This window comes from Triticum urartu, unplaced genomic scaffold, assembly GCF_003073215.2.
Source record: "Triticum urartu cultivar G1812 unplaced genomic scaffold, Tu2.1 TuUngrouped_contig_6413, whole genome shotgun sequence".
In the NCBI taxonomy this organism is placed as follows: Eukaryota; Viridiplantae; Streptophyta; class Magnoliopsida; order Poales; family Poaceae; genus Triticum; species Triticum urartu.
The window spans coordinates 1-13,146 of record NW_024117175.1 but is presented as its reverse complement, the minus strand read 5'-3'; the positions used below and the strand labels follow the sequence as shown (position 1 = coordinate 13,146).

General features: G+C 45.0%; 3 protein-coding genes across 4 annotated transcripts; 2 read left to right on the top strand and 1 right to left on the bottom strand.

Moving 5' to 3' along the window:
• Positions 1-1,758: 1,758 nt before the first annotated feature.
• LOC125530576 (microsomal glutathione S-transferase 3-like) lies at positions 1,759-4,048 on the top strand. Of its 2 annotated transcripts, XM_048694956.1 has the most exons (4): positions 1,766-1,973; positions 2,068-2,143; positions 2,227-2,399; positions 3,717-4,048. In XM_048694956.1, exons 1-4 carry the CDS (start codon positions 1,861-1,863, stop codon positions 3,799-3,801), a joined length of 447 nt encoding a protein of 148 aa, XP_048550913.1. In that variant the 5' UTR covers positions 1,766-1,860; the 3' UTR covers positions 3,802-4,048. The 2 variants fall into 2 exon arrangements, with proteins under 2 accessions (XP_048550912.1, XP_048550913.1); XM_048694955.1 differs by lacking the exon at positions 3,717-4,048 and having other exon boundaries at positions 1,759-1,973; positions 2,227-3,695.
• A 2,309-nt stretch (positions 4,049-6,357) lies between these two features.
• LOC125530575 (microsomal glutathione S-transferase 3-like) lies at positions 6,358-8,016 on the top strand. Its single transcript, XM_048694954.1, has 4 exons — positions 6,358-6,634; positions 6,729-6,804; positions 6,913-7,085; positions 7,780-8,016. The coding sequence occupies exons 1-4, from the start codon at positions 6,522-6,524 to the stop codon at positions 7,862-7,864; spliced, it is 447 nt and encodes a 148-aa protein (XP_048550911.1). The 5' UTR covers positions 6,358-6,521; the 3' UTR covers positions 7,865-8,016.
• A 202-nt stretch (positions 8,017-8,218) lies between these two features.
• Positions 8,219-13,143, bottom strand: LOC125530578 (zinc finger protein VAR3, chloroplastic-like; the record flags this gene model as incomplete). The annotated part of the gene is made up of 6 exons (XM_048694957.1): positions 8,219-9,005; positions 9,081-9,179; positions 9,262-9,378; positions 11,263-11,633; positions 11,797-11,914; positions 12,938-13,143. Coding segments are annotated over 6 exons (1,482 nt in total), but the record flags the coding sequence as incomplete, so codon positions are not given.
• Positions 13,144-13,146: the final 3 nt, after the last annotated feature.

Sequence of the window (13,146 nt, the reverse complement as noted above, 5' to 3'; positions counted from 1 at the left end):
AGTCTGATTGTCAAACGTCGCAATCTATGAGAGTAGGGTTCTCTCTAGTAAACTCATGAAAGGTCACGGAGTATGACGCATAAGCTCCACCCGCGGGGAAGACCCACGGTAGCCACGTATCGGTCAAGGCTTTATGTGAAGCTAGATTCGCAGAAAACTTGCAGTTCAAGGCCCAGTTCACTGTTCAAGTTGCTTCCTAGTGTAGCATAGAGTTCTAGGTGGAAGTTCAACTTAACAGTCTCCACTGCAGTACCAGTATATAAATCAATGTTTTGGAACCAAAGGCAAATTTCTATGTGCCTCTGGGATCTGGTGGGGGATTGCTGGAATTTAGTCTATTTTGGACAGCCCAATAACTATTTCAGAAATTCCTAATAAATCCTAGAGGCCCACTTAGCCCATTTGTGCAAGGCAAGGGATACTACTAAAGTTTAGTCCCGTATAGCTAGTTTAGTGGGAGTTGGACCTCCTTATAAGGGAGGTTCTTTCCCCACTTGTACGAGTATGAGAACAAGAGGGATATCCACGCGTGCTCCTCTTCCGCCGCCCGCCTCGCCTCGTCACGACGCGCCGCGGGTTGCAGGAATGAGCCGAGCCGATATCTAAATTTTTGCCACGCACGACGGCTATACGAAAGGTCACGTAGGAATTGAAACGTTTTCTGTGGTGGACACTGAATTCGAACGGCGCGCCTCTTCGGCCGCTGCCTGTTCGCTTCGTCTCCCTTCGTTGCTTCACCTCCTGCTGCAGCATCTTCGCGTCCTTCTCCTGTGCCTATATAAGAGAGGTCGCTCCTCTCTAGAGAGACACACCAGAAAATCCCCTTCCTCTCGCCACAAAGTTCCTGAGCACTACGCTGCTGCTACGATCTTCCCCATCCCGGTTTGCGACGTGCACCGCAGGTCGGGACAGTAGGCCTCCGAAACTGCACCTTTTGAGTTCTGTACGGGAGAAGGGTGATAAGGTTTTTGGGGAGCGCTCAGCGCGACTATTGGCTGCTTCATCACGGATGATCCGGTCGCCGACGACTACTTCCCCGACGACGACTTCTTCCCCGACGTCCACGACCTCCTCGACGACATGGCAGGCGAGGACACCGACCCCAAGTCCAGCGCTTCTGCTGCTGCTGTCCCGTACGTGTTCTTGTCTTTCCTGTTAAAGGCTCCGCCACAGTTCCTTGTTCTAATCCTTGTCCTACACATGTTAGGTTCTACTTCATATATGCTACTTGCTATACTGTCTGCTTTAGATATGATAGGCTACGGTTCATATATGCAGAAGCTATTTTTCTTCTCTCTGTCAGAACGCATGACTTATTTTATCTCTACTATATTAGTCATGCTTTATCTAGTATTTCTGTTAATAAAATCATTCGGTAAATTGCTCATATTTCCAACAGAAGGAAGGTAAATCCACAGGCTTCCGGTTTAGTCTGGTTGAAAGAGTTTGCCCTTGCCGCCTAGAGTCGGGGAAGGAAATAAGAGGGTCGTGCGCCTTTTTGAAGTTTGCTACGCAAGACTGTAAAAACGTGGTAACGGGGGAAACGCATAATTGAATTTGAGTTTGCTTAATCGCATCACAAGAAAAGCAAATGTTTCTTTGAAGGGGTTGGGGTGGATGATAAATTTCCAATAGAATGAACAATGGTGATCTCGCTCTGTGCCTCTGTCCCTACTTTTCAACAAGGCATGCCCATTATTGAGCCGGTCAAAGCTTTCTTGAGCCGGAGGGCAGGAACTTACAATCTGGGACTTTGTCTAGACACCTCCGGTCTCCTATAAGATAGACCTCCGCTCCGTTCCCTCTCCCATCCAATCAGTTTCCAAGGTAAACCAAGCGGAGAGACCAAGGTAGACGACGATGGCGGTGTCGGTGGAGCTGCCCAAGGAGTACGGCTACGTGGTGCTCACCGTGGTGGCCTACGCCTTCCTCAACTTCTGGATGAGCTTCCAGGTCGGCGCCGCTCGCAAGAAGTGCGTGTTTCTTCATTGATTTGCCCATTTTTGCTCTGGAGAATTTGATTTTGGAGCTTGATCGACGATCCTGTGCCGCTGCTTGTTGTTCCAGGTACAAGGTGTTCTACCCCACCATGTACGCCATCGAGTCGGAGAACAAGGATGCCAAGCCCTTCAACTGCGTCCAGGTCTGTCCCCATCGCCCTCTCCGTCCGCTGATTTCGAACAAGAGTTAGCTAAATTCCCGTGAACTTGTGTTGTGGCGCTGCAGAGGGGGCACCAGAACTCGATTGAGATGATGCCGCTCTTCTTCGCCACGCTACTGCTCGGTGGCCTGCAGCACCCGGTCATCGCCGCCGTGCTGGGGCTCCTCTACACCGTCGCCAGATTCTTCTACTTCAAGGGCTACGCCACCGGCGTCCGGGAAAGCCGCCACAAGCTTGGGTATATTTGCTTTTCGGTCAGCGATGATTCAGATGAGGATGGCGTCCAAATCAGATCACCATGTGGACGTGAACAAGCAATAGAGACCCACTTGATTTCCAGCATGTTTTACTACTAGTTTCTTAGGAAATTCTTAGTCCTGGGAATTTTACATGCCATTTGATTTCGTTGATATATGATCCTAGTACTCCCTATGATCTTTTTTAGTCTGCATATGAGTTTTGACCGGAGATGAAGTATCTCTACTGTGACCAAATACGTAGAGAAAATTATCAACATTCACCATGCCAAGTCAATATTGTTAGCTTCATTATGAAATGTAGTTTCATAGTATACATATTTGGCATTGTAAATATTGATATTTTTTAATATAAATTTGGTCAAACTCTACAATGTTTGACTTGACCAAAATCTAAGGCTAGTCATATTGGGGAGTAACTTAGAGTAGTGTCATGCATATGACATTAGTGTTTGTTACTACCTTCATAGTGCAAGGTAACATACAAGTAGTATCATAGATGATAGCATTTATTACATCATAGATTCATTTTGCTTTGGGTTGCGTTATGTTACAGTAACCTATTATGTTACTCGAAACACCTCTCTCCTCGTTAACTCTATACCACATAAGCAAACTTGTTTTGAAATGCGCTGTGTTACTTGTTAAGTTACTCTCACTATGACCAGCCTAATACACGAAGTAAAAAAGACAGGAGGAAGTCTTAGTCAACCACACTCAACTCATTAATGCAGTGAGTAGGTCAGAACAAGTTCTCGGCATGGTGCAATTCATATAGGTGAACCTTGGTAGGTACCGGTATGTGAAGATTCATTCTTATCTCAAAAGAAAAGGGCGAGATGGAGATCCATTCGCATTGCATCATAAAGTAGGGCCATGAATTTTTTTTGAAACCCTCAAAGTTTATTGCTCATCAAATGAGTTACATCATGTAGTACAACGGACAACAAGAACCAGCGTGGGTCACCATCCCAAATTAAATCTAACTTAAGATCATAAGAAATTTTTGCCCATTGATGGGCATGATAATTGGATGTGCTGGTGCAATCCTACCTAAGCTTATGTCCTATGTCAACCACTCCGGTTTCATGCATGGTAACTAGGAGCAAAGTCGTGAGCTCTGAATTGAGTGAAAATGGTTGACTTGAACCAAATTTGCAGCTTGTGATGCCGAATAACATGACCAAATGACAAATACTAGAAGGATTTCATTCTCTTTTTTGTCCAGTCAGTTCTCATTTTTCGTCGAAGCGGTTCTGATCTTGTCGATTTCCTTTTCTCTTTGGTGAACTCTGCAGGAGTCTCAACTACCCGGCGATATTCGGACTGATCATCTGCACGGCGTCGTTCGGCATCAACCTTGTAATCAGGGAGGCGATCTAAGGTTCCGGACTGATGTGCTTGACTTGATAGGCGTTGTGACTCGAGTCATTTAGACGTGGTGGTGTCTTTTATAGTGTCCAAAAATGTGTGTGCGTCTGTTTTACTCTTCGGAGAATAAGCATGGATGGAGACGGTTTGTAACATCGAGGTTTTAGGTTTTGCAGTACAACTTTTGATTCGGTTTCGTAAATCTCCTTGCTAGTTTCCTTGTACGACATCTGTGGACCATGTTATGCTCGTTCTTATCTCCGGTCAGTTTTGACGTTGATGTTGTATGCAGGGCCAGCCTAGGCCATGGCAAAAGGTGCGGCGGCCTAGGACCCATTTTAAATAAGGACCCAATACATCGACATTCTTAAATAAATTACTCCTCAGCTCACTTCATCGGGTTGTATTTATTTAATAGTTATTTACAGTTGAGTATACTATAATCATTATTTGCATCATATAATCATAAATAGATGATGTATTCAGACTTTATTTGTGAACTATTTTTTTATGTTTATGCTTTTATATTGTTCTTGATATACAATATTTATTGTTACAAGTATATATGATACTACTTTGTTAATGCTTATTGCGCCTCAATCGCATCAGGGCCTCCATAATGCTAGGTTCGGTCCCGGTTGTATGCATTTGTTTCTGATACAATTTTAAGCCTCCAGTCTGTGTCAGTTCACAAGAGAAGTACATGGCATGATCACCGTTGGTGTGCCCACAAAAGTATACCTCGCCAAGAAACAGCTGTGTTTAACTACTCAGATTATCTCACACATCAAAAGTGTGTATATATGAGGCTGTCCACATAGTTTCTAAATTCCAAAAAGGGAAGTAATTTGCTAGAATCGCTCAGCTAAAATATACGCAATACGGTATCATATCTAATACAAGAAAAAGCATCGATGGTGTATAGCTACTGCCTATTCTCCTCTAGCAGCAGTGAATCTCCTCTGGAATGGGGTTGGCCTTCTGCTTACCACATGCTTGCGCGCCCCTTCGTACAGCAACACGTCGTCTTCATCCTTGGTAAATCCCATCCGGCCTGGCACTGCCGGACAAGGCTGCCGCGGCCCTCCAGCATCCTTGCACCCATGACGGACGACGACACGAATGCCAACAACGGTGCTGCAGGATAGAGCGGCCGCATGTACAAGGTAGTCATCCTGTATAGGATTTAAATTTTTTATAGAGTTTTCAATAAAACGGCCGAAATATCATCTATTTTATGTAAATTATATCGGAACTTTAATGAAATTCATAGTATTTGCATGAATTTTGTCCGATTTGTTGAAACATGCCTTGAAATGTATACGTGTAGCGTTGGATGACCGGTTTCTAAATCAGTATCCATAGATTGGTTTTCCCTATCTGCGAATGGATGCCAAAGCAAATTTGCAAATCAGCGTTGAAGCCATGAAGTCAGAGTTTGTAATAAGAAAAGATAACTAAAAGTCATTTCTAACTCCCATTGATCCCTCGTTTGGCACCATGCGTGCTCTTAACCACGGCCACCTGCCCCACATCTGAAAAAACAAAGGAAATCAAACAAGATGACTAAACAATCTCTCTTGGGATGAGACGTTCAGGCAGACGTCACGCGTGACGCAGGCCTCCGGTTGACTGGAGCAGAATCTAGCAGCAACGGTCTCCGCATGTGGAAATGATCTTGTCCATTCCAGCTTATCCATCGTCTTCAAACGTCACTATGGATCTCACTAAGGGCCTCTTTGAAGTTTTTTTTTTGCAAACAACGGTCAGATCTATCATAAGATTCATCGAAAGTACAAAAAATATCAAACATAATAAAAACTACATTGAGATTCCGAGATGACCGAATAACCACTATTGTCGTCAGAACAAGCCGCTAACACGCTGTTGTCGCTGCTCCCTTACTCGAGCCGACTTGACCTTGTCGATTATAGCTGAAAAGTCTTCATGCACCTACTATAAGGACCAGCGCACTGGAGCCACAATTGTCATTGTTGGACCCTTACATAGATCTGAAACACGTGGCTTCAAATCTGGCCACATGACGATAAACTCTAACTTCACCACCCCAAGGAGATGGCAGGACTCTATGCCATAGCTCTGTCGACTACGTCTAAACGGACAAACTCGAAGAAGAAGAGACACATCCGTCCAAGCATCACGCCTGCGAGAACTGAAAAACTCTAACAAACTGCTAACCAGAGTGAAGGCACAGGAATTCCGCTCCCCGCCATCGGCCGCCAGAGCGGCAGATAGAAGGGAGTTTGCGCTAGCCGCCTAGAGTTATGAGAGGAAACAAGAGGGTCGTCGGCCTCTTTGAAATTTGCTAGCAAGACCGTAAATACGTAGGGACGGCAAACCACATAGTTGAATTTGAGTTTGTTTAATTGCATGACAGGAATAGCAAATGTTTTTTTCAAGAGGTTGAGATGGATGATAAACTTCCAATAGAATGAACAGTGATGATCTCACTAAAATCACTATTTTTCTGAAATTGGTATCAACATTAAATCCAATGCCTCGTCGAAAAGTAGGGACAGAGCGACAAGAACAAAGGTGGGGTAGCCAAGATGGGCTTTTGGGAGGGAATCGGTCAAAGCTTTCTTGGGCCGGAGTGCAGACACCTCCGGTCTCTCCACTCTCCTATAAGATATAGACCTGCGCTCCATTCCCTCTCCCATCCAATCTCAGTTTCCAAGGTAAACCAAGAGGCGAGACCAAGGTAGACGACGATGGCGGTGTCGGTGGAGCTGCCCAAGGAGTACGGCTACGTGGTGCTCACCGTGGTGGCCTACGCCTTCCTCAACTTCTGGATGAGCTTCCAGGTCGGCGCCGCCCGCAAGAAGTACGTGTTTCTTCATCGATTTGCCCATTTTTTCCTATGGAGAATTTGATTTTGGAGCTTGATGACGGTCCTGTGCCGGTGCTTGTTCTTCCAGGTACAAGGTGTTCTACCCCACCATGTACGCCACCGAGTCGGAGAACAAGGACGCCAAGCCCTTCAACTGCGTCCAGGTCCGTCCGCCACCGCCAGATTCCCCGCCGCCCGCCCTCTCCGTCTGCTGATCGATTTCAAGCAAGAGTTGGCTGAATTCTTGTGGATTTGTGTTGTGGGGGTTGCAGAGGGGGCACCAGAACTCGATCGAGATGATGCCGCTCTTCTTCGCCACGCTGCTGCTCGGCGGCCTGCAGCACCCGGTCGTCGCCGCCGCGCTGGGGCTCCTCTACACCGTCGCCAGGTTCTTCTACTTCAAGGGCTACGCCACCGGCGTCCCAGAGAACCGCTACAAGCTTGGGTACGTTTGCTTTTCGCTCAGCGATGATTCAGATGATGATGGCGTTGTGTGGACGTGAAGCAATAGGGATCCACTTGATTTCCAGCATGCTTTACTACTATTCCCTCGGTTCCAAAATATATGACCCAATTTTATACTAACTTAGTATAAAGTTGAGTCATTTATTTTGAAACGGAGGGAGTAGTTTCTTAGGAAATTCTCAGTCCTGGAAATTTTACAGGTCATTTGATTTCATTGATAGTATATGATAGTACTCCCTCCTTAAAGAAATACGTATAAGGCATTGATAATTGGATGTGATGTTGCAATCCTACCTAAGCTTCTGTCCTACTCCTATGTCAACCACTCCGGTTTTATACATGGTAGTAACTACTCCCTCCGTTTGGAAATACTTTTTTTTCGAAAAGGGGCGCTTTATTACTTAAAAGATTTTGTTCGGAAATACTTGTCTTAGAAATGGTTGTATCCGAACGGAGGGAGTAGGAGCAAAGTCGTGAGCTATGAATTGAATGTGAAAAATGGTTGACTTGAACCAAATTTGCAGCTTATGATGCCGAATAACGCGTACGTCGATGACACCAAATGATAGCTGCTAGAAGGATTTCATTCCCTTTTTTGTACACTCGGTTCTTATTTTTTGTCGAAGCGGTTTTGATCTTGTCGATTTTCCTTCTCGGTTTGGTGAACTCTGCAGGGGGCTTAACTTCCCGGCGATAATGGGGCTGATCATCTGCACGGCGTCGTTCGGCGTCAACCTTATCATCAGGGAAGCGATCTGAGGCTCCGGACTGATGCCTGACTTGATAGCCGTTGTGACTGGATCACTGGAGTCATTTTGGCGTGGTGGTGATGATGTCTTTTGAAGTGTCAAATGTGTGTGTGCGTTTGTTTCTCTCAGAATAAAGCTAGATGGAGACGGTTTTGCAGTACAGATTTTGATACAGTTTCCGTAAATCTCCTTGAAAATTTCCTTGTGCGACATCTGCGGAGCATGTTATGCTTGTGTTGTTATCTCCGGTGACGTTGATGTTGTTGTGTGCATTCATTTCTGATACAATCTTTAAGCCCCTCCAGCCTGTGTCACTTCACAAGAGAAGTACAAGACATGGTCATCCTTGTGTGCACAACAAGTATACCTCGCCAAGAAACAGCTGTTTTTAACTACTCAGATTAACTCACACATCAGAAGTGTATACATGAGGCTGTCAATATTGTTTCTAAATTCCAAGAAGGGAAGTAATTTGCCAAAATTGCAATTATTTCGTGACTTGTGCTCAGCTAAAATATGCGCAATACGGTATCATATCTGCTAAGTACAAGAAAACGCATCAATGGTGTATAACTACTGCCTATTCTCCTCTAGCGGCAGTGAATCTCCTCTGGGATGGGGTCGCCCTTCTGCTTACCACATGCTTGCGCGCCCCTTCGTACGGCAACACGTCGTCTTCATCCTTGGTGAATCCCCTCCGACCTGTCGCCGCCCTTCTGCTCGATCCATGCTTGCGCTCCCCATCATATGGCGAGACATCGAATTCGACATCCTCATCGCCATCGTCGTTCTTCGCGAATCCCTTCCGGGCTGGTGAGGCCCTTCTGCTCGACACACGCCTGTCTCCCCCCTCGTATGGCAAGGCATTGTCTTCGTCGCCATGGTTCCTACTCTTGCCCGCGAACTCCCTCCGGGCTGGTGACGCCCTTCTGCTCGCTACATGCCTGCGGTCCTCCCCCTTGTATGGCAACCCCTCTTCATCGCCGTCGTCGTCTCCCTGATGAACAGAGTTAAAGCTTCTATCCTTGCCAGCTCCCTTGGTGTTCCTCCACACATCGTATCCGAGCTTATTATCCTGGGTATCGTCTTCGGGGCGGTCATGGCTGCATTTTTTGCACTCCTGGTTCCGTCGGAAGTTAACAAAATCACATCTGTAAGGGAGGTAATTTATCATTAGTTTGTTATAAGCAGGGAAGAGTCACAAAGAGGACGTGGATAGCACATACGAGGGGCATTCCCACTCTCCAGGGTTGAGCTGCCTCTTTGGCCGTTGTCCTTCACATTTAAAACACATCTTATTGCGAGAGAAGTTCATAAAAGCGCACCTGAAAGCTCAAACAAGTGAGTATGGACAAAGGAGCGCTGCTGAAACATTAGGGAAAAATGTATACGAGATCAGATAATTACCCTGGACAGATCCAATCTCCCATTTTCATTTCACTGGTGGCTGCTTCTATCTTCTTTGGTCCATCTACTTTGCATTCGAGACACTGACGATTTCGAGCAAAATTTAAGAAGTTGCAGCTGGCAAAATTACAGAGAAGTCCATTAACAAGACATAATCAGCAGCCAACAGTATATCATCCTTCCACATGTGCAAGAAAATAATATATGAAATCAGTGCAGCAAACAAGAGAGGCCACTGATTAACGCCAGCTTTTCGCACAATCATGAACTTTTAGTCTTGTAAAAAATCAACCCCGGCCAATGCATACCCCATAAGAGGTGCTTCTACGATCCACCAAAACAAAATCTGCACAGATTCTGAACCTAGCGAGAGAGCTGAGCACTGGTTAGTTGGCTACCTGCGTGAGTACCAAGGTTGTTTCCTTCTATTAAAAAATACAGCAAGCAAGGTTCAACAAAGTGCTAGGCTTGCTGTCACCTAGCATCTAGCCCACTTAAGCTATGCCTAGGCGGTCGTCAGCATGAACAGCAGCTTCTTCCTGGAGAGCTCATAGGGAGAAATCTGACGGTGTGGAAGGCCAAATAAAAAGGAAAAAGAAAGAAAAGAAGGGCCGCCACCATATACAGCAAGCATGACTGCATGAGCAATAGCGGCGACAACGAACCGCCAGCGACCAACCGCCACACTTCCTCGTCTCACCAGAGCCTCTGGGTGTTCTCTCTCCCCACACTGGCTACTCCCTCCCCATAATTCCTCGCCGGTGAGGTCGATTCCTTGCCAGAAAACCTCACTGGCTGCCTAGAGCCCTGCTCTTGCCCTAGGTTACACGTTTGGTTGTCGCTTAGCGCCTAAGAGGTGCCTTTCTGAACAATGCCACCAAGGGCTAGTCCTGGCTGGTGCAAATCAACCATTTAACTCAACATTCACTTCAAAACCTAAGATTTTTTATTGAACACAGAAGCATTTTACACTACATAACATATCCAGGAAAATGTAACAAACCTGGGATCCCAGCCTGTTTGGATGCACACATCAAGAAAAAATATAAACCGGCCTATTAGGTACAACTAATTTTAACTAAAACCGACTGACCTTGCTCTGGGATCCCTCCCAAACTTTTATCAGATAGTATGTGGATTTCTAGGAAGTCAGAAATCCTATTACAACATAACATATCGCTTTGCAAACAGGTATTCCAAGCTCTTAAGCAATAATAGATACATCTAGATTTGGTTCAAATATCCATGCGAAGAGTATCACTGGAGATGCAAGTAGACTTGGCTGTACAGCAAATTATATCATGCTACAGACAATCAATCCAAAATCTAGTACTCCTCTGATCCATATTACTTGTCGCTGAAACAGATGTATGACGTATTTCAGTGTTAGATACACCCGTTTGAGCGACAAGTAATATGGATCGGAGGGAGTATTCATGTTTTCCTCACATAGAAAAGGTTACAATGACATTGTAAGCCATTGGATAAAGTACATAAGAATACATTGTAATTGGGCAAAGTTAAGCGCTGAAAGTACAAATACTGGATCAGATGGAAAAGCAGTCATAAGAAAAGCACAAACTGTCTTGTGTTTAGTGGTAAATGAGGATATAAACCACTACCATGAAATGGATTTTTTTGATAAATTAGTTTAATATCATCCAACTGGTATTAAGAAAGTACCATACCTAATTACAGCCCTAGAGATGGCCTTATGTAATGTGAATGAAGTAGTAACATATTTTTTCAAAAGAAGTAGTAACATCTGTCCAAAGAAAAAACTGGTGCTAGTGATGGTACTGGACCCTAGGTTGCATGAGTTGAGAAAATCACTGATCATAATACATGATGCTCTCATATGAGCATTGCAGTAACAAAATCATCCAACTTAGCAATCTCACAGGGCAACATAAAGAAAATCAAACCCGAGGTTCATAAAAAAGAAGGTAGAGCAGCATAAGCTGCATAACAGTCGATTAATTTAGAGATTAACGGACTTACTTCGAGCAAAGCCAGTCACCCTTCTTCATTTCAGTCACAGCCGTTTCTCTGCCCTTTCCAGCAAATACCCTAGATGATTGTTTGCCCTTGTCAGGTTTGGTTGATGAATCCTGCTTGCTATAAGTGTGAATTACAGGTTTAGGAAGAGATGGATCAATTGTTGTGTCACAAAGCATAGTCAGATCTGAGAGAAGCTTCCTTGCAGATTCTTGCACACCCCCACCAACAGAATTTTCTCCAGATAGGGTGGCTGGATCTATTGCATAAGTTAGCAGTATGCGCACAACATCAACGGTACGAGCTGCTTCCTCAGCTTTTGGAATGACATAAGCCTTATCACAAGATCCACGTAATTTGCAAACACTGCATGCCTGTATCAAAGATCAAAGTCTTAAGACCCTTTTTCTGATATCAAACTGTGAGTAAAGAAAGGAGCCTGCTATATGTAAAGAAAATCAACAGCGTATATGTAAAGAAAATCAACAACCCATTTTAACAGGAAACACATACTGAAGAAAGAACACACCAACTTACATCTCCTTCGTCAACCTGCACAAATTCTCTCAGCCTTTTTGCAGAACTGACAGCCTTTCGGAAGATATTAGGACAACCACACTCGACAATAGCTTGAATATCCTTCTTGGGAAGAGAGCTGTGATAATAACGCAGTCAAATTAAATTCCAGTCAAGCAAGAAACATAAAAGTAGTTACAAAGTTAGTAGGCACAATCAGTTCAAAGATTCAGTTACTGGTCACAGAATCACTATTAAATTGCTGACAACCATGACCCCAACATGAATTGGAATATAACTTCTCTGGATAATATTTAATCATTACAGCAAGGTTCGCATGTCCAGTATCAGACTTAGGACAGTGTGGTCGGACACATTTTTATATCAGTTCACTGTCTACAATTCTACCATGTTTGTTTTGTGTCACTCTGCGAGTAATTGTTGAAGCCATGATAGGAATGTCAATTATGCCAATTGTGTGGTTACTAGACCATATAATGCATAAAAAACAGATAATAAATAAACATCATTAATATTATTATTTTTATTCTTTCTTCTAATTTTTTTTTATTCCAGACCTCCAAATCTGAATGCCTTTTACCTAGTACTTACAATCCAATTTGAATTGAGAGATGGAACACAACCAAACACACTAGGTCTGGGAGTATGGATGATTCTACCACAGGCTTTCACAAGAGCACAACTAGGATCGCGGCTTCAGTAAAATCCTACCAGGTACAAAGTACAACTCAGGGCTCAATTTAAGTCATATTGGTGTGGTGTCTGTGGGATAGCAGGATCATAGAATCCTACAGCTAGGATCACGACTTCAACAATTGTTTATCAAACAACAAATAGCGGCAGTAATGAATTTAGCTGATGCTCCATGGCTGTCATCATTGGAAGTGATTTTTCTATTAAGACCGAGCTAGAAGACAACTATGTATCTCGCGGCTGCGAACCTGAGAAGATCGAAGCGCTCGCGCGCGAAGTTGAGGCACGCGTTCTTCACCCTGTTCTGGTCCCTGAAGGGGTAGTCGGGCTTGCCCACGGCATCCGCCGCCACCTCCTCGCCCACGGGGGCGCCGGAGGCGAGAGGGGGCCGCACGTTTTTCTATTAAGACCGAGCTAGAAGACAACTATGTATCTCGCGGCTGCGAACCTGAGAAGATCGAAGCGCTCGCGCGCGAAGTTGAGGCACGCGTTCTTCACCCTGTTCTGGTCCCTGAAGGGGTAGTCGGGCTTGCCCACGGCATCCGCCGCCACCTCCTCGCCCACGGGGGCGCCGGAGGCGAGAGGGGGCCGCACGAAGTACCCCTTTGCCCGCAGCTTCTCGAGGAAGTCGGCCCACTCCGGCCACGGGTGGCCCTC

What these genes read in the sequence shown, in the direction of transcription:
- LOC125530576 (XM_048694955.1), top strand. Translation starts at nt 1,861, where the DNA reads ATGGCGGTGTCGGTGGAGCTGCCCAAGGAGTACGGCTACGTGGTGCTC. An exon ending in GTCGGCGCCGCTCGCAAGAA is followed by an intron (nt 1,974 to 2,067) that starts GTGCGTGTTTCT and finishes TTGTTGTTCCAG; the next exon opens with GTACAAGGTGTTCTACCCCA. An exon ending in AGCCCTTCAACTGCGTCCAG is followed by an intron (nt 2,144 to 2,226) that starts GTCTGTCCCCAT and finishes GTGGCGCTGCAG; the next exon opens with AGGGGGCACCAGAACTCGAT.
- LOC125530575 (XM_048694954.1), top strand. Translation starts at nt 6,522, where the DNA reads ATGGCGGTGTCGGTGGAGCTGCCCAAGGAGTACGGCTACGTGGTGCTC. An exon ending in GTCGGCGCCGCCCGCAAGAA is followed by an intron (nt 6,635 to 6,728) that starts GTACGTGTTTCT and finishes TTGTTCTTCCAG; the next exon opens with GTACAAGGTGTTCTACCCCA. An exon ending in GAGAACCGCTACAAGCTTGG is followed by an intron (nt 7,086 to 7,779) that starts GTACGTTTGCTT and finishes TGAACTCTGCAG; the next exon opens with GGGGCTTAACTTCCCGGCGA.